Source organism: Diadema antillarum, unplaced genomic scaffold, assembly GCF_040938485.1.
Source record: "Diadema antillarum isolate AM-2024a unplaced genomic scaffold, OU_Dant_1.0 scf00000045, whole genome shotgun sequence".
Classification (NCBI taxonomy): Eukaryota; Metazoa; Echinodermata; class Echinoidea; order Diadematoida; family Diadematidae; genus Diadema; species Diadema antillarum.
Window position 1 is genome coordinate 1,426,758 of NW_027270934.1, and position 14,413 is coordinate 1,441,170.

At 43.2% G+C, this 14,413-nt stretch overlaps 1 protein-coding gene across 1 annotated transcript in view; it reads right to left on the minus strand.

Annotated features, from left to right (window-relative positions):
- Window positions 1-14,413, minus strand: part of LOC139714937 (twitchin-like) — a 123,211-nt gene that overhangs the window by 33,268 nt on the left and 75,530 nt on the right. Inside the window, 23 exon segments of the mRNA XM_071626589.1 lie at window positions 562-673; window positions 1,553-1,750; window positions 2,272-2,376; window positions 3,448-3,598; window positions 3,909-4,057; window positions 4,821-5,123; window positions 5,567-5,690; window positions 6,242-6,411; window positions 6,933-7,028; window positions 8,085-8,288; window positions 8,694-8,990; window positions 9,398-9,679; window positions 10,602-10,752; window positions 11,245-11,405; window positions 12,065-12,104; window positions 12,107-12,148; window positions 12,150-12,185; window positions 12,187-12,374; window positions 12,529-12,607; window positions 12,609-12,659; window positions 12,662-12,831; window positions 13,124-13,411; window positions 13,857-14,154. Of these exon segments, the coding sequence (XP_071482690.1) occupies window positions 562-673; window positions 1,553-1,750; window positions 2,272-2,376; window positions 3,448-3,598; window positions 3,909-4,057; window positions 4,821-5,123; window positions 5,567-5,690; window positions 6,242-6,411; window positions 6,933-7,028; window positions 8,085-8,288; window positions 8,694-8,990; window positions 9,398-9,679; window positions 10,602-10,752; window positions 11,245-11,405; window positions 12,065-12,104; window positions 12,107-12,148; window positions 12,150-12,185; window positions 12,187-12,374; window positions 12,529-12,607; window positions 12,609-12,659; window positions 12,662-12,831; window positions 13,124-13,411; window positions 13,857-14,154 (3,695 nt within the window).

Consider the following 14,413-nt stretch of genomic DNA (forward strand, 5'->3'; position numbering starts at 1 on the left):
TTGCGGTAAGTAGGGTCATTTACAAGCATGTGTTCAAAGTCTCTCACACACGGGGCCCACATTTTATGTCTTATCCGACGGACAGAATGTTTTTCCTCTTACTAGAGGGAACTACATGATTACACACATCATTGCTCTATTAGAATCGGGACCTGGCATCTCCTTAAATTTCAGAAATAAGTAGTTATTTCCAAAAATATGCATTGGGGAACAGTTCAATGCTTGCCCTGTCAGCACATCCTCTGTGATGTATCTCATTTTATTCATTTGTATGTACATTACTCTTTATTTGATGTGGATACTTGTCGTGTAATCATTGTTGTGTCTTTTACCATGTAATCATTGTTGTGTCTTTTACCATGTAATTCTTTGTGTAATTCAGTCTATGACTGCGAGACATGAATATCTCGATAAAATACCATTCATCCATCTATCACCCAGCAATAATAAAGATAATGAATTATGCAACAATTGTGCATTATCATTATAATAATAATGAATTAAGCAAGGTGTAATCAATCAGATAAAAAGCGGACTGTTCGATGTCCGGTCCGTACTCACCATCTGACCTCGGGTTGGGGAGTTCCGGTGATCTCTGCCTCAAACTTGGCCTCCTCACCGAAGGCACCCTTTACGGTCTGGATCCTCTTCTCGAAATATGGAGCCTTGCCCTCTGTCCAAGTTGGAAACAAGGTGTCAAATGAAACCAGGATTACACAACAGATCGGTTTCCATTGCAACTGATTGACAAATTGCCCTACATCGACGTAAATAAGCACTGAATTGATTAGTGTTTTAGTAGTAAAAAAATACAAATAAAAATTTGAAGATCGGTTTTGTGTAGAGACATAAAACAGAGGCCGACCTAGCTTTTTGCTAAATTTGGGAGGGGGGATATGTTTGGTGTAAAAAAGGGGGCTTTGCTGCCACTTCTCCGCTAACAAGCAATTAAAAGAAAACGAAAAAGGAAAATATCTACAGAGAGGGATTTAAAACTCCTACATCCCATAAACAAAGAAAAACAAAACACTGAGCGGGGGGGGGGGGGGGGGGGGGGGTTAACACCTCCTAACCACCCTCCCCGATCAGCCACTGTAAAATGATGTTGATGCCGTGGCTACCCGAACTAGAGGGCGATCATAACACACTCATCGCAAAATTTTGAATACCGAAAAGCTACAAACATTTAGATACCCCCCCCCCCAAAAAAAAAAAAAAAAAAAAAAAATGTCATAAAAATCTCGTTAGCCCTACCTGCTACACACGAAGAAAATGACTGGTTTTCAATCATGTTTCGTGTTTACTAATTTGAAAATCTTATATATTGTTCTCAAGATTCGATACAGAAAAGTCATATGTATATCTACACATTTCTTGTTGGAGCAAGTTCGTCCTTAAAACGTAAATTTCATATATGACAAACAAGTAACATACCTCAAGGTGACTAAATTGACACTTTAAAAGCGTCAATGATACTAGTTGTTGTATATTCGAACGAGAGCTAGTCTCATTTATTTACAAAGGACATACAGCGCGACAAACCGAGACTTACTGAGCGGCTTCTGTGTTTCAATGGGAGCCGAGATGACCGCAGGCTCGCCAGGTCCCGCCTCGTTCTCAGCAATCACCCGGAACTCGTACGGCGTGCCGGGCTCTAGACCTTCAACGGTGAAGTTGGTGCCGCGGATGGGGTACTTGCTGGCCGGTTCCCAGTCTCCGGAGCCTGGAGTGCGCTTCTCTACGTGGTAACCTAGCAACAACAGGTGGAAGAAATAAATTGATGCCCTTCGTCGAACATGATAGATAAATCTTCTCGCTTGAGGAAGTAGATGCTGGGCAGGATTACAATATGGGACAGCATAATAAACTAAATAATATAGATATAGATTCTTCGGCATGATTGCAGAACAGGTTCACATGGTTTCATTTTCAATTATTTTCTCTCATATTTCTTTCCTCTTGCAGTTGCAGGTACCGTCATTTGTACTGTCCCTATGATGGTCTTGTTGGTGTTTTCTCTTCCTTTTTTTCACATTTACTCTTCTCTTTGGTGTGTGTGTGTGTGTGTGTGTGTGCACGCACGCTTATTCAGGTGTACTTGCGTAATCATTTGTGTGGAAACTTAATAAATGCAATGAAAAATGAAAACATGTTTGGGTTCTGAGTCCTATCAACTTTGCCGTCTCTCTTCGACACAGGTAACCAAAAGCTTACACGAACACGTGGGTGAGATTTTGTTGTCATGACAACAGTTCGATCCATCACGCCTACCTGCAAGCTTGGACCCTCCGTCTGAAGAGGGCTTGTCCCACTGCAGGTCCACCGTGTCCTTGCCGATGTTGGATGCAACGGGCTTGCCGGGAGCGGCCGGGGCAGCTGGGAAGAAACGGTGGGGACCACGGCAGGTTTACAGAAAATCCATGCGAACACTTCACCTCATATCTACTACGTGTAGTTTCTATGTCCGTTCCATATCATAAAAGACATAACAGCTGGAGTGCTTATATTCAAATTTGTCATTAAGACAAAGCCGTTTTCCACCATTGTCAAAGTTGAAGATAGAAATTTTTTGCTCATAGAGACATAGAAAATGATCGAGATTTTAAACTAAAACCTAAAATGAAAACTGGACTATTAGGCAGTTTTCTGTTTTTCTTTATTAGATTAAAAAAAAAAAGTATTTCATTCAATCATTTGACAGCGTACATTATCAATAACAAGTCATACTGAGGAGAGATAATCCCATCGAGTATGAAAACATAGCTATACTGACATGGAAGCTAGGTGTGGTGAGCCTCAGAGATAAGGTAAATTGATGTATTCATGTTTTGAATACCTCGCCAAGAAGTATCATTAATACCACTATCTCATCACTGACATACACAACCCAAAGTTTGAAAATAAATGTTCATTATTTTTTTTAACGCTATAACTACTTCAGCTACTGTTGCTTGTTATGATCAATACTGATGAAGTTATCAAATTTGACCAGATCCAAATCAAATTGATATGTTTACAATAGTGTTGATGATAGTAGGACATAAAAGAGTAGTCCGTCAATGGTATGGTGTTGTAAATTATTTGATTGAGAAAAAAAAAAACTGATAAAAAGGTTTGCATCATTTTGTCGGCTTACCAGGTAATCTCCCTGTCTGGGTTCAAAAGTTCTAGCGGTCAAATTCGATAGATTTTTTTCCTTTTAGTCATAATATCATGTCGCTTAATTTCATTATTTTTCTATGTCCACTTGATACAAAATTATTGCAAAACAACAATTTATTTGTACATATCCAAATAATACAAAAATAACAATATCAAAGTTAGATGCAGCACATGTCTCCGGTATGCTCGACATGCTTACTGATGTCATCACGCTAATCCTTATTCAGGGAGCAATTTTTGCTGAAAAGCTGATGAGCATGGTTTTGTATCAAGATTAACACTTACTGATAACAGCCTTGGGTTCGATGCCGATGAGTGGTCGGCTGGGGGCGCTCTTTCCTGCCTTGTTCTTGGCAATGACCCGGAACTCGTACTCTTGCGTGTCTCTCAGGTTGCTGACCGGAAGGACGGTGTCCTTGATGTTATAATCATTGACCTACAGTTGAAAGAAGGGGCAAAGGTCAAATTCATTACCAGTTTCATGTGGCAATGTGGACTGTAACAGAAGGTTTGTATGTGTGTGTGTGTGTTTTTTTTGTTAGTGCTCTTGGTGAATTTGACTTGTTCAAGTTGTCACTCAGATACACTTAAAAAAACCCAAGTTCTTCATGACTTCCTTTTTACTCTCTTTATACAGTGGTCACATGCAATCACTTGTTAAACTTCGCAGCTGCGTCTGAAATCTCCAATCATCTTAATGTCCTTTTGAGATGCAGTTACCATGGCAACATCATTCCCGAACCTACCGGAATCCAGTCGGAGTCGCGGTCCCTCTTCTCCACGATGTAGCCAGTGATGGGGGAACCACCGTCGGCCTCTGGAGCGGTCCAGGATAGCTTCACGTAGCCGCGGTCCACCTCTTCAGCGTTCGGCTTGCCTGGGGCGTCGGGAACATCTGAAGCAAGACATAAGTAAAGATATGTGTTATTTGCTAGTGAACCGAATGTCGTCTTAAAGTTCCCTTAGGATTTCCTCATACTAATGCTTCTTGCTTCTTGAACGAGCAAAGGCCAAGGTGTACATGATAAAATATAGCATATGAATAAATTCTTGCTTGTGATTGTCATAACCCATACATGGATAAGTTGTCCGATGCTATATTACACCGACTTTTACAGTCTTATCAGGGAAGCAGCAAAAACTTGAGGAGGCCTGATATACATACATCAAAGGAGGGACCTAGTCTAGAATATGAAATATAGGCCTAGACGTGATACATAATTTCGTCGTGTACCTTACTACCTCTATCTTACTGTATTTAACTGTATTAAAGTATAAAGTGAAGAACCCGTAAGGAGATCGACTCTGATTGACTATGATTCAGCTACGCTGAGGTTTTCCATTTCTTCAATCGTTTTAATAAAGAATAGATCATGTTCACTTTTTCACTGGTGTTTGTTATTCAGGTCTAAAGCTAGATTCTATTGGTCCGCAGAAGACGTAGAAAGCAGAAATCAGTTATGGTAAAACAACTCAAAGTTTGAGGAAAACGATGACTATACTTCCCACAAAGTCAGCAAGAATGAAAAAAATTAGTTTCTCTTGAATGATAAAATTCTGACCCCCTACACACGAAATTAGAATAAAATGTAATAGAAAACGACGAAGAAGAGAACTTAAAAAAAGAAAAAATGTAGGAGAGGTCTGTGACATTTCACCGTAAGGGTTTTTGATGACCACGGCCCGATCGCCAACCAGGGGTTCGCCAACGCCGTACTGGTTCTCAGCCATGACCCGGAACTTGTAGCTTGACCCCTCTTCCAGGTTCACCACGTCATAGGTCGTTGTTCGCACGAAGGTGGAGACCTTGCTCCAGGCGGAGCGTCCCTCTAGCTGCTTCTCAACCACGTAGTTTGTCACGCGACTGCCTCCGTCATCCTGTGGAGGTTTCCATGACAACCTGCAGAAGTCTGCTGTGACGTCAGTGGCCTCCAGAGGCCCTTGTGGGGCAGACGGTTTGTCTAATGGAAAATGAAGTACAATTAAATCGCATTTCACCGTGAACGTTTTATTGAATGGCAATAATCGGGATGGCTTGTTAAAGAACTCGTCTTGAAAACATCGGCTAAACATCGGTTAGGGTGATTAAGTAATTAGAAATAAACCAACAAATTCTCGCCTGTCCCTACTTTTAATACTATGGACAGAGAAATGGAATCTTGAAACAAAGCTCATAATTTTCGAAACATTAATTGAAATTCTTTCAGTATCCATTACCAGACAGAACAATTATGAGATATATTCATAAACAACTTTAAACAATGACATAACATTTCTTGTATATTTTCATTTGTCTCTCCCTTGAGCGTGTGACGCAGGGAGCAAATCGAAGCATCGCGAAATCTTACAGAAAGGTTACTTAGAGTGTTCGAAAGGGGGCGTGGCTATACTGAAAGGTACTTACCAACTACGGTGATGCGGACAGTAGCCGTGTCAGTTCCCTTCTCGTTCTTGAAAGTTACGGCGTAGCTGCCGGCATCGCCTCGCTCCGCTGAGGTGTTCACCATAATGCCGCTGATCTCCGTTTCCTTCAGGGTTAGATGTAGACATTGCATATGAGGTGTATATTATCAACTCAGAGATACAGGGAAATAATAAACATTTATCCAAACAAGGACATAAGGAAGAGAAAATGAGGCTCTTTTATTTCGCGAATGAAGTAGATTTAGTCTGTTGGCATGCTGGCTAGGAAAGAGATCTGTCATTATCTGTACAGAGTAGCATAGAGATCATCAGCTGAACAAAACTTTCAAAGACAGCTGAAAAAATGTGAGCTTCCAGGAATATGCCCTTGATATCTACTGTATATCACACATTCTTAAAGGATTGTTTATTCAAAAAGTTTTTTTTAAGCACAACTTTTGGAAGGTATTAGCTCGAAAAGTCCATCTATGATATTAAGTAAAGGTAAATTCCCCCCTTGAAAACAATAAACACATTTGGTCGACTGACTACCTTAAAAAAATATCCAATCCTCGCTCTGTATAGAATACTCCAAATCGATGCATCTTTGAAAGCTTTTGTACCATCAAATACTTAAAGAGTTATTCATACGCTAGCTACGGCGGCCACTTTTTACCTCGAATTTGATCCTGTGCGAGCTCTCGACGGTGATGCCGTCCTTGTCGCTACGAGACCAAGTGACCTGTGGCGCGGGAGAGGCCTCGAATGGGATTTCGACGCGGAACTGGTCTCCGACGACCACGGTGATCTCACGATTACGGGCCGAAGAGTCAACCTTGGGCTTGACTGATGTGACAAGAGACGAATTTGAAACATTTACTTGAAAAAGTTTTGATATTTGTAGATTGTTTTCTTCTGCAAAAATTTCTATATGATCTGAAACTCCATAAGACATGAGAAAAAAATCACAGAAGACGAAAAGAGCTTTATTCTCACTCAGGTGATAAGATAGCATGGACGAAAACCATCAAGGAACCCAACCCCTGACTGAGAAAATGGAGCTTAACTGACTGATTTTGCTATAACACGCATTTCCTACACCTGTCCGAGTATTCGCGGTACTCGTCTTCAATGGGTTAAACGATAATGGTGATGAAAAACATAACGACGTATCAAATTATCTATCATCAGACGACTCCATTTCCTGGCGAAATGCAGATTGGAACTGACGGGCGAGTACTAACCCCAGAATAAGGCACTAGTTTGCACCGGGATGCCTGAGTCGCAACCATGGGTGCGCTTATTCGTATTTTGCAAAATCAAATATCTGACAAAGACAAAGAAGGGATAATCTACACGCAACAAACCTGGTGGAGGTCTGGCGGTGATAGCTTCGGACGGCTCGCTGGGTTTGCCCGGGCCGGCCTCGTTCACTGCCTTGACCCGGAACTCGTAGCTGGTACCTGGAAGAGACCAAAAATGTATTGCATTCTGTCAAGATGTGTCTGTGTTTGGACGTTGATGGCCATGCACTTCTGCTCGACAGCAAACAGTGCGTAGCTTTGAGATTGTCTGGTGTCATTAGTTGGGGTGCCAAGATGAATGTTCAAATAACATTGCAGGGAAATAAATGGTCAGATCCTGTCGGCAATACTCCCCTTATGTGAAACACCCACCTCACCCACCTCCGCAAAACAAGAAGGAAACAAACGATAACACAAATACATAATAAGACGCAAGAAAAGTACCAAAAAAAAAGAGAGATTATCATTCGAGATCATATACTGAGATCAAGTCTGGACAATAAAATTTTGTTTTACACGATAAATTTGAAGCACTTGATTGTGCACTAACATGACTAACTTTTTGTTGTGATTTTGATACAACATTGCATCAAGAACATGTTTGATCAAAGTCTCAAATGACAATACCTATTCCTTTTTCTTTGTTATCACCTTTCACCTTCTTAAAAATCAATCATGGTGAAGGCAACTTCACAGACAGGTAATTAGAACTTATATTCGTCTGATACTCGTGCTATCTTTTTTTTTTTTTGGTTGCTTCAACAGAGTTGAGGTGACTCAGTCAGTAGCGAGTCTGCCTCACGATCCTAAGGGCCCGGGTTCGAACCCGAGTCTGGACTGATCGAGCAATGTTGTGTGTAAGCATACCGTCCCCTCTAGCAAGAGGCAAAACACTCTGTCCCTCAGATGGGACATAAAATGGAGGTCCCGTGTATGAGAGAGTAACAACTCATGCACGTAAAAGATCCCGCTTCATTCATTCATCGCAAAGAGCAGGGTGTTTAACCCGGTGAAGTGGTCTCACCGCACATCCAACTGGACCCCATGGAAGACCAGCTTAATGTAGCTGACTATGGGCTATCCAGCCATCTTCTCAGATGGAAATGAACAAACAAACAAACAAACAAACAAACAAAACAATGGTTGCTACAACATTGCATCTCCCCATTCTGCTGGTTGATATAATGATGAAATGAACTATGATTGACGTCATACCTTCGGTGAGCTTGAAAGCTGTGAAGCTGGTATCCTTGATGGTGGCTCGACTGGCACTGCTCCAGTCACCGTTCTCCTTGCGCTTCTCGACGAGGTATCCGATGACCGGGTTGCCGCCGTTGTTGGTCGGCGGCTTCCACTCGATGGTGATCGTCGTCGACGTGGTAGACGTTGCTTCCGGTTGCGAGGGAGGTCCAGGAGGGTCTACAAAATGATCGCGTAATCGAACAATCGGTGGGAGTCAGACGACTGTGACATTGATATCAGAAATGTATGACGAATTTTTGTTGATAGGTAATTCAGACCTTTCCTTAGTAGAAATAATAATACTGGTTACTTGTATATGACGAAGGTGAAATAAGTCCGAATTTATTCGAACAACTAACAAATCATAATCAGTTTTTTTTCCTAAAAAAGAGAAGCGTATTTTCGAATAACATAGGGTTGATTTTTAATTTCTTTTATTCGAAAGCTCTGAGGAGAATTACCGTATGATTTCATACTCGATGTTTGGAGGCATTGTTCTTCAAGCGTGCAAAATTTTGTGACGTTTGCAAAAGGGATATACAACCTTTAAAGCGGAGCAGTCATCTGATTCGAAGTACTTACCGAAGGGGTTCTTGGCCACAAACATCTCCGTGATAACCGGTTTGCTGACGCCGAACTTGTTCTCCGCCGAGACCCTGAACTGGTACTCTGCATCCGGCTTCAAGTTCTTCGCCTTGAAGTGCGGGGTGGGTACGAAGCTGCTGACCTTCGTCCAGGCGTGCGTATCCGGGTCGAGCTTCTCCACCACATAGTTCTCTACGTCCTCTGGGCCGTTTATGGGCGGTTTCCATGACAACACGGCACTCTCTGGGGTGATGTCAGCGACGCGGATCGGACCCTGGGGTGGGTCGGGTTCGGCTGTTCAGTCAAGACCAAGAGGAGAGGTTACCGGTGATGGCAAAATAGAACTGTTTGGTCTCAATTGTTTAAAACGCTAAACGTATTTTACGTAAAGGCGAGTTAGGTATCTTTGCCATGAAGCACGTCTGCATTATAGTAATGTTGTTCAATAAACAACCTGCGCTGTAAGTGAATCTGTCACGCTACGCAAGGGATAATGAGGACTATATTCTTGTGTACATGTACGAGGTAACTATTGAAATTAGCATCAAATGGATACAGTACGTTGGGAGAGTTGAATAATCAACTGTAATTATTGTAATTGTAAAAGTGCTTTAGCAACTGCAAATTTTGGGAACGCCACAATAATGATAGCAAGATGCTAGGTATTCTTCAACTCATTCTGCAGCACGCTTTGACCTTACCGAGAACTACAACCTTGCACCTGGCGGTGTCCACACCCGAGGCGTTCTTGACGCCGATGGTGTACCGTCCGGCGTCGCATCGCTGCGCGCTGTCGACGATGAGTTTCGTGTAGGTCTTGGTGGTTTTGATCAGGACGCGGCCGTCCTCCTTCACCGGCGCGGTGCCGATCTCCCAGGTGGCCGTTGGCTTGGGGAATCCGGTGAAGGTCAGCTCGATCTCAAACTTCTCGCCACCTTTGACCTTGAGGTCTTCGAGACCACTTACGTCGAGTTTGGGACGTTCTGAGAGGGGACAAAGATTGGGGCGTGCACAAAGGGCTTGTCTCACGTACGTGATATCTCACGTAGTTCAGCACTAATAGGATTGATATTCACGTGACATTGCAGCTTATACAGCATTACAAGAAGTGATATTAATGTGGCATTGCACGTATTTGAGCATTACAAAGAGTGATATTTCCTTAAACTTTTTCACATATCGGTTTCTCTCAATTAATACATGTTCATGTGTCATGAATACAATGGGTGTGGCATTATGGACACTTTGAAGACTGTAAACGCTTTGAACATTTCGAATCAATCGAAATGCAGCAATCAGTACATCAAATATGCCGAATGCATGTACTATCACTTTGTGGGATAACAATCTAGACAGGGATAGACAGAAAGATATGATAAAATCTAGACTGAATAAAAAAAGAGGAACATCAGTGACGACAAGCACATATAACAGAAGATATAGACGAGGCGACATGAAGTGTTAGGCCCACAAAACTCTCATGAACGTCTGCCGGACAGCGGTATGCAGGTTAGTGTGCGTTAGCTACTGAACAATTCAGGTAGGCTGTATATCATCCTGCAATATTGTAGCAGCTACACGACGAAAGGCGTACCTAAGTGGTCACAAAAGCTCTTGCTAAGTCATGTCAAAGAATCAGTAATATCTCCTCTTTGGCCAAGTGCAGACTGACCGATCCACTCCCCCTTTGACGGATTTTTGTTGCGTGCGCAGCTCTTTCAAGCTACTCTTCTCACAGACGCGCAAAAATCCGCCAAACTGGACACAGACTAACCAGTGTGCGCCTTTCCGCGTAGGATACATCACTGACCTCACAACTATGACATGGCAGCATTTTGTAAGCTCACCTAGGCGCGACTTCGGGCGTAAAGATGCAGCAGTATTGCAGGACAATTTACGACCTACCTGGCTTATCCTCAATAATTGTCGACGGCGTCGGCGCGCTGGGCTTTCCGGGGCCAGCCTCGTTATTAGCGATGACCCGGAACTCCAACTCTTCTCCTTCCGTGAGGTCAGGGACGATGGCTGAGCTCTCCTTGGGTGACACTTGCTTGACCTATTTACCATATCACATAAAGACAAGCGGAACGACAAATATTTAAGACTCGTGAAAAAAAAAAACGTTATACACACTTGTAGACCACTTTGACAAATTTTGGCAAACTTACACAGCACATTGCTATGATCACACACATGAACCAGCGAGAGGTTTTCACAGAGCTTATTCAATACATTGTATTCAATAAGCAGGCAGTCATGTTGTAGTTTTTGATCTCCTTTCGACAATGTAAACAGGTACACTTCTATAGTGGATTACTGCTGACATACTTTCAGCTTCCCAGGGGCTGGCCGTAAAGGGCACAAAATGCTTACCTGAAATGTCCACTTTCTCGTCATCAAGGGAGTCGACTAAAAAGAAGATATGTGAAGGACAATTAAAAAATAGTCCTCTATACTCCAGACAATCTATCATCAGCGCGAACAGCGATGAAAACAGTGAATGCCTTAAAATCCAGACATGGTCTGGTCAGGAAAGATGACCACTTACAGGTGTCCAGTCGCTCTTGGGACCCGGTCCGACCTTTCTCTTCTCGATGGTGTAACCCTGGATGGGCGCTCCGCCGTCACCGACGGGCTTGCTCCACGAGAGGGCGGCGCTGTCTTTGGTCACCTTGTCCAGCTGAGGTCTGCCCGGAGCGTCGGCAGGTACTGCGTACAAAGGTGGGAAAACTTCGTTGTCAGGGCTTTCGTGGGGGAAGCCGTTCCATTAGAAGATCACGTTTTTGCGTGTATTGAAATTATGTACTGTTACTATTTTTTTGTCACATCCAAAATCGTTTTTCCTAAGAGTTGAAATTGCAAAGGCTTTGGAAAAGCGATTTGGATATTTTGTGGAAATAATAACTATCGGATATTTAATCATGGTGAAAACTCGTTATCGCTTAGTTAATAGAAAATGTGTAGAGAGAAGCGCAGATTAACTTTTGTATAGGAGTTTTTTTCAAGGTAGTATATTTCTGATATTGTTATTCAGGATGTTGCCTATGATTAAATCATCAACATAACCAAAAAATGTGATTGAGAATGGTCATATTTCATTTGGTATCACCACGGCGTTTCGTGTCAAAATATTATAGTAGAGGTGACAAATCCTTAAGTAACAGACAATGTAGGTGTTCAGGGAAAACATCTCTAAGATACAATCAGTATTAATGCAGTGTGCCTGCTACTAATTACGAGACTTTTTCCCTGAAATTTTTCAAGCAATCGAGACCGCCGTCAAAGGTTGAGCATACTGTGAGCACTCTGACAGCGCTTGTTGAATAGGAAGACTGAGGATTTTTCTTCCCTGGGTGGGAGTGACTTACAGATTGGTTCCTTGGCAACGGCTGGTTCGGAGGGCGCGGCCTTGGTTTGCCATCTCCAGCGTCATTGACTGCTGTGACCCGGAAACTGATACTCGCGACCCTCCTTCAGGTTCGGCACGGTTGTAGCTCGTGTCCCTGATCGGGAACGAGTTGGCCTTCTGCCAGTCCTTGGCATCGACGGGGCGGAACTCCACGATGTAGCCGGTCACCGGGCTACCGCCATCGTTGGTGGGGGGTTCCCAGCCGAGCTGAGGCCGAGTTTGCGATCCATGCCGTTCAATCTTGGGGGCTGAAGGTGCGTCGGGCTCATCTGGGAAACCAAAGAAATGTCGAAGAATTGTAAGTCTTAAAAAAGCAAATTAGATCATTCTAAACAGATCCGAAAATGGCAGAGTCACCTTGTTAATGTTATAAGTTGCAAGAAGCTAATGGTTCGTACATGAATGATGCAACTAGCGACTTACCAAAGGGAAGTTTGACTTTGACCGTGCGTCCCTCGAGGGGCTGGCTAGTGCCGTATTGGTTGATGGCACAGACGCGGAAACACGTAGTCACTCTGGTACGTGAGATCCTTGGGCCACCTGTGAAGTGGTGGGGGGCACTCGCGGTGACGCGGGTCCAGTTGTCCAGCTTGGCGTTGCGTTTCTCGACCAGGTAGCCAGAGATGGAGCCATTGCCGTCGTGGTCAGGCACCTTCCAGTTGACGCGCACAGTTTCCTTTGTGAACTCGCTGTACTCAAGTGGGCCGTTGGGGGCGGTTGGTGGTGCTGTAGTTTTATTCACACAAACAGGTAACCAATGATTTTCATGACATAAAGCAGTTCGAAGATGAAATCAGTGTCAGAGGAAAATAACAATAACCCGGTATTTTGATTTCAAATTGATAAGTAAATAACAGAAAGAAAGACAACATTCTACAAAAAAGAAGAAAAAAAAACCGATGAAATTTACACAGCTACAGTCATAACCATCCTAGCAAACATCGGTGATATCAAAGCAATTTACTGGCTGTTTACGATTTTAGCGAGCAAAAAGTATGGCACCATATTTGGTTCTTACACAGGACAGTGACGCCGATGGTGAAGTTGTCGGTGCCGCGGCTGTTCTCCAAGCTGATTTTGAACGAGCCAGAGTCGCCACGCTCAGCTCGTGAGCATCGGAGCACCGAGCTCGTCTCTGTTGTCTCCACGAAGAAGCGCTCGCCGACCTTGAGCTCGCGGTTGTCCTTCATCCACTCGACGCTGGGAGCGGGGGCGCCGACGAACGGGATGGTGATGTCGAACTTGTCTCCCTCCTTGACTCGCATGTCGTTGACGAGGAAGGCCGACGTGTCGATCTTTGGTGCCTCTGTGATTTTAGAAATTATTGCATATATCACATAAATTATTTTGGAAAATCAACTGCATGATTTTTTCTCATCTGAAGAGAGATTATGGTAAATTGGATACATTCTGTTCAAACACACAAAATTAGATAACTCCATTTAAGGCAATTCGTGCCAAGAAATCATTTTTCATTTTTAGATTTCTCCATGGCAAGATGAACTCGGTGACTAATTCAGTGATCATATTCTCCTTTACTGATGTGTGGGGGGGAAGATCATCAGTTTTGTGTTGTCAAGTAGTACATAAAGTATCTGCTACGAAATAATATTAGTTTCTTTTCATAAGGTAGTTGGCAAGATGGTTTTGCTTTTCTCTTGATATTTTTTTTCGATTTTTATTGTTAATTCAAACACATCCTACGTAGTTAAAGTGTATTAAGGTAGAAGGGTTCCAGAACTGTTTCCTACCGAACTGAGCCTTGGCGGTGTGGTGGTCTGACTCCGGGCTGGGCGGGCTGAGCCCGGCCTTGTTCTCCGCGAACACCCTGAAGAGGTACTCGCGTCCTTCAATCAGACCCGTGACGGTGAACTCCGTATTGAGGACGGGGTCTCGCGTGGCCTTCACCCACCGCTGACTGCGAGTCTCCCGACGCTCCACGACGTAGCCGGTGATCTTGCTGCCACCGTCCGAAGAGGGCTTGTCCCACTCAAGGTCAGCCGTGGTCTTGTCGTAGCTCGGGATGCGTGGTTTGCCAGGTGAGGTTGGCTCATCTGCAGATGTAATGAGAGAGGCCATAAATTGGATTTACGATGAATCTTGAACTCATTCTCAAATTTAGGGATTTCCATTATCAAGGTCTTTGGTAAGGCACACGCCTGTCACCACACTTCCCAAAATGATCATAATGATATTAAAGAAAATATAGGTATCAAAGTCATCTCTCTATATATCTAGATAGCTCTCGAAATCATGTTACTTATAATCAATATTTATATGTACTTTTCAGCAAAAGGGATTTTTTTTA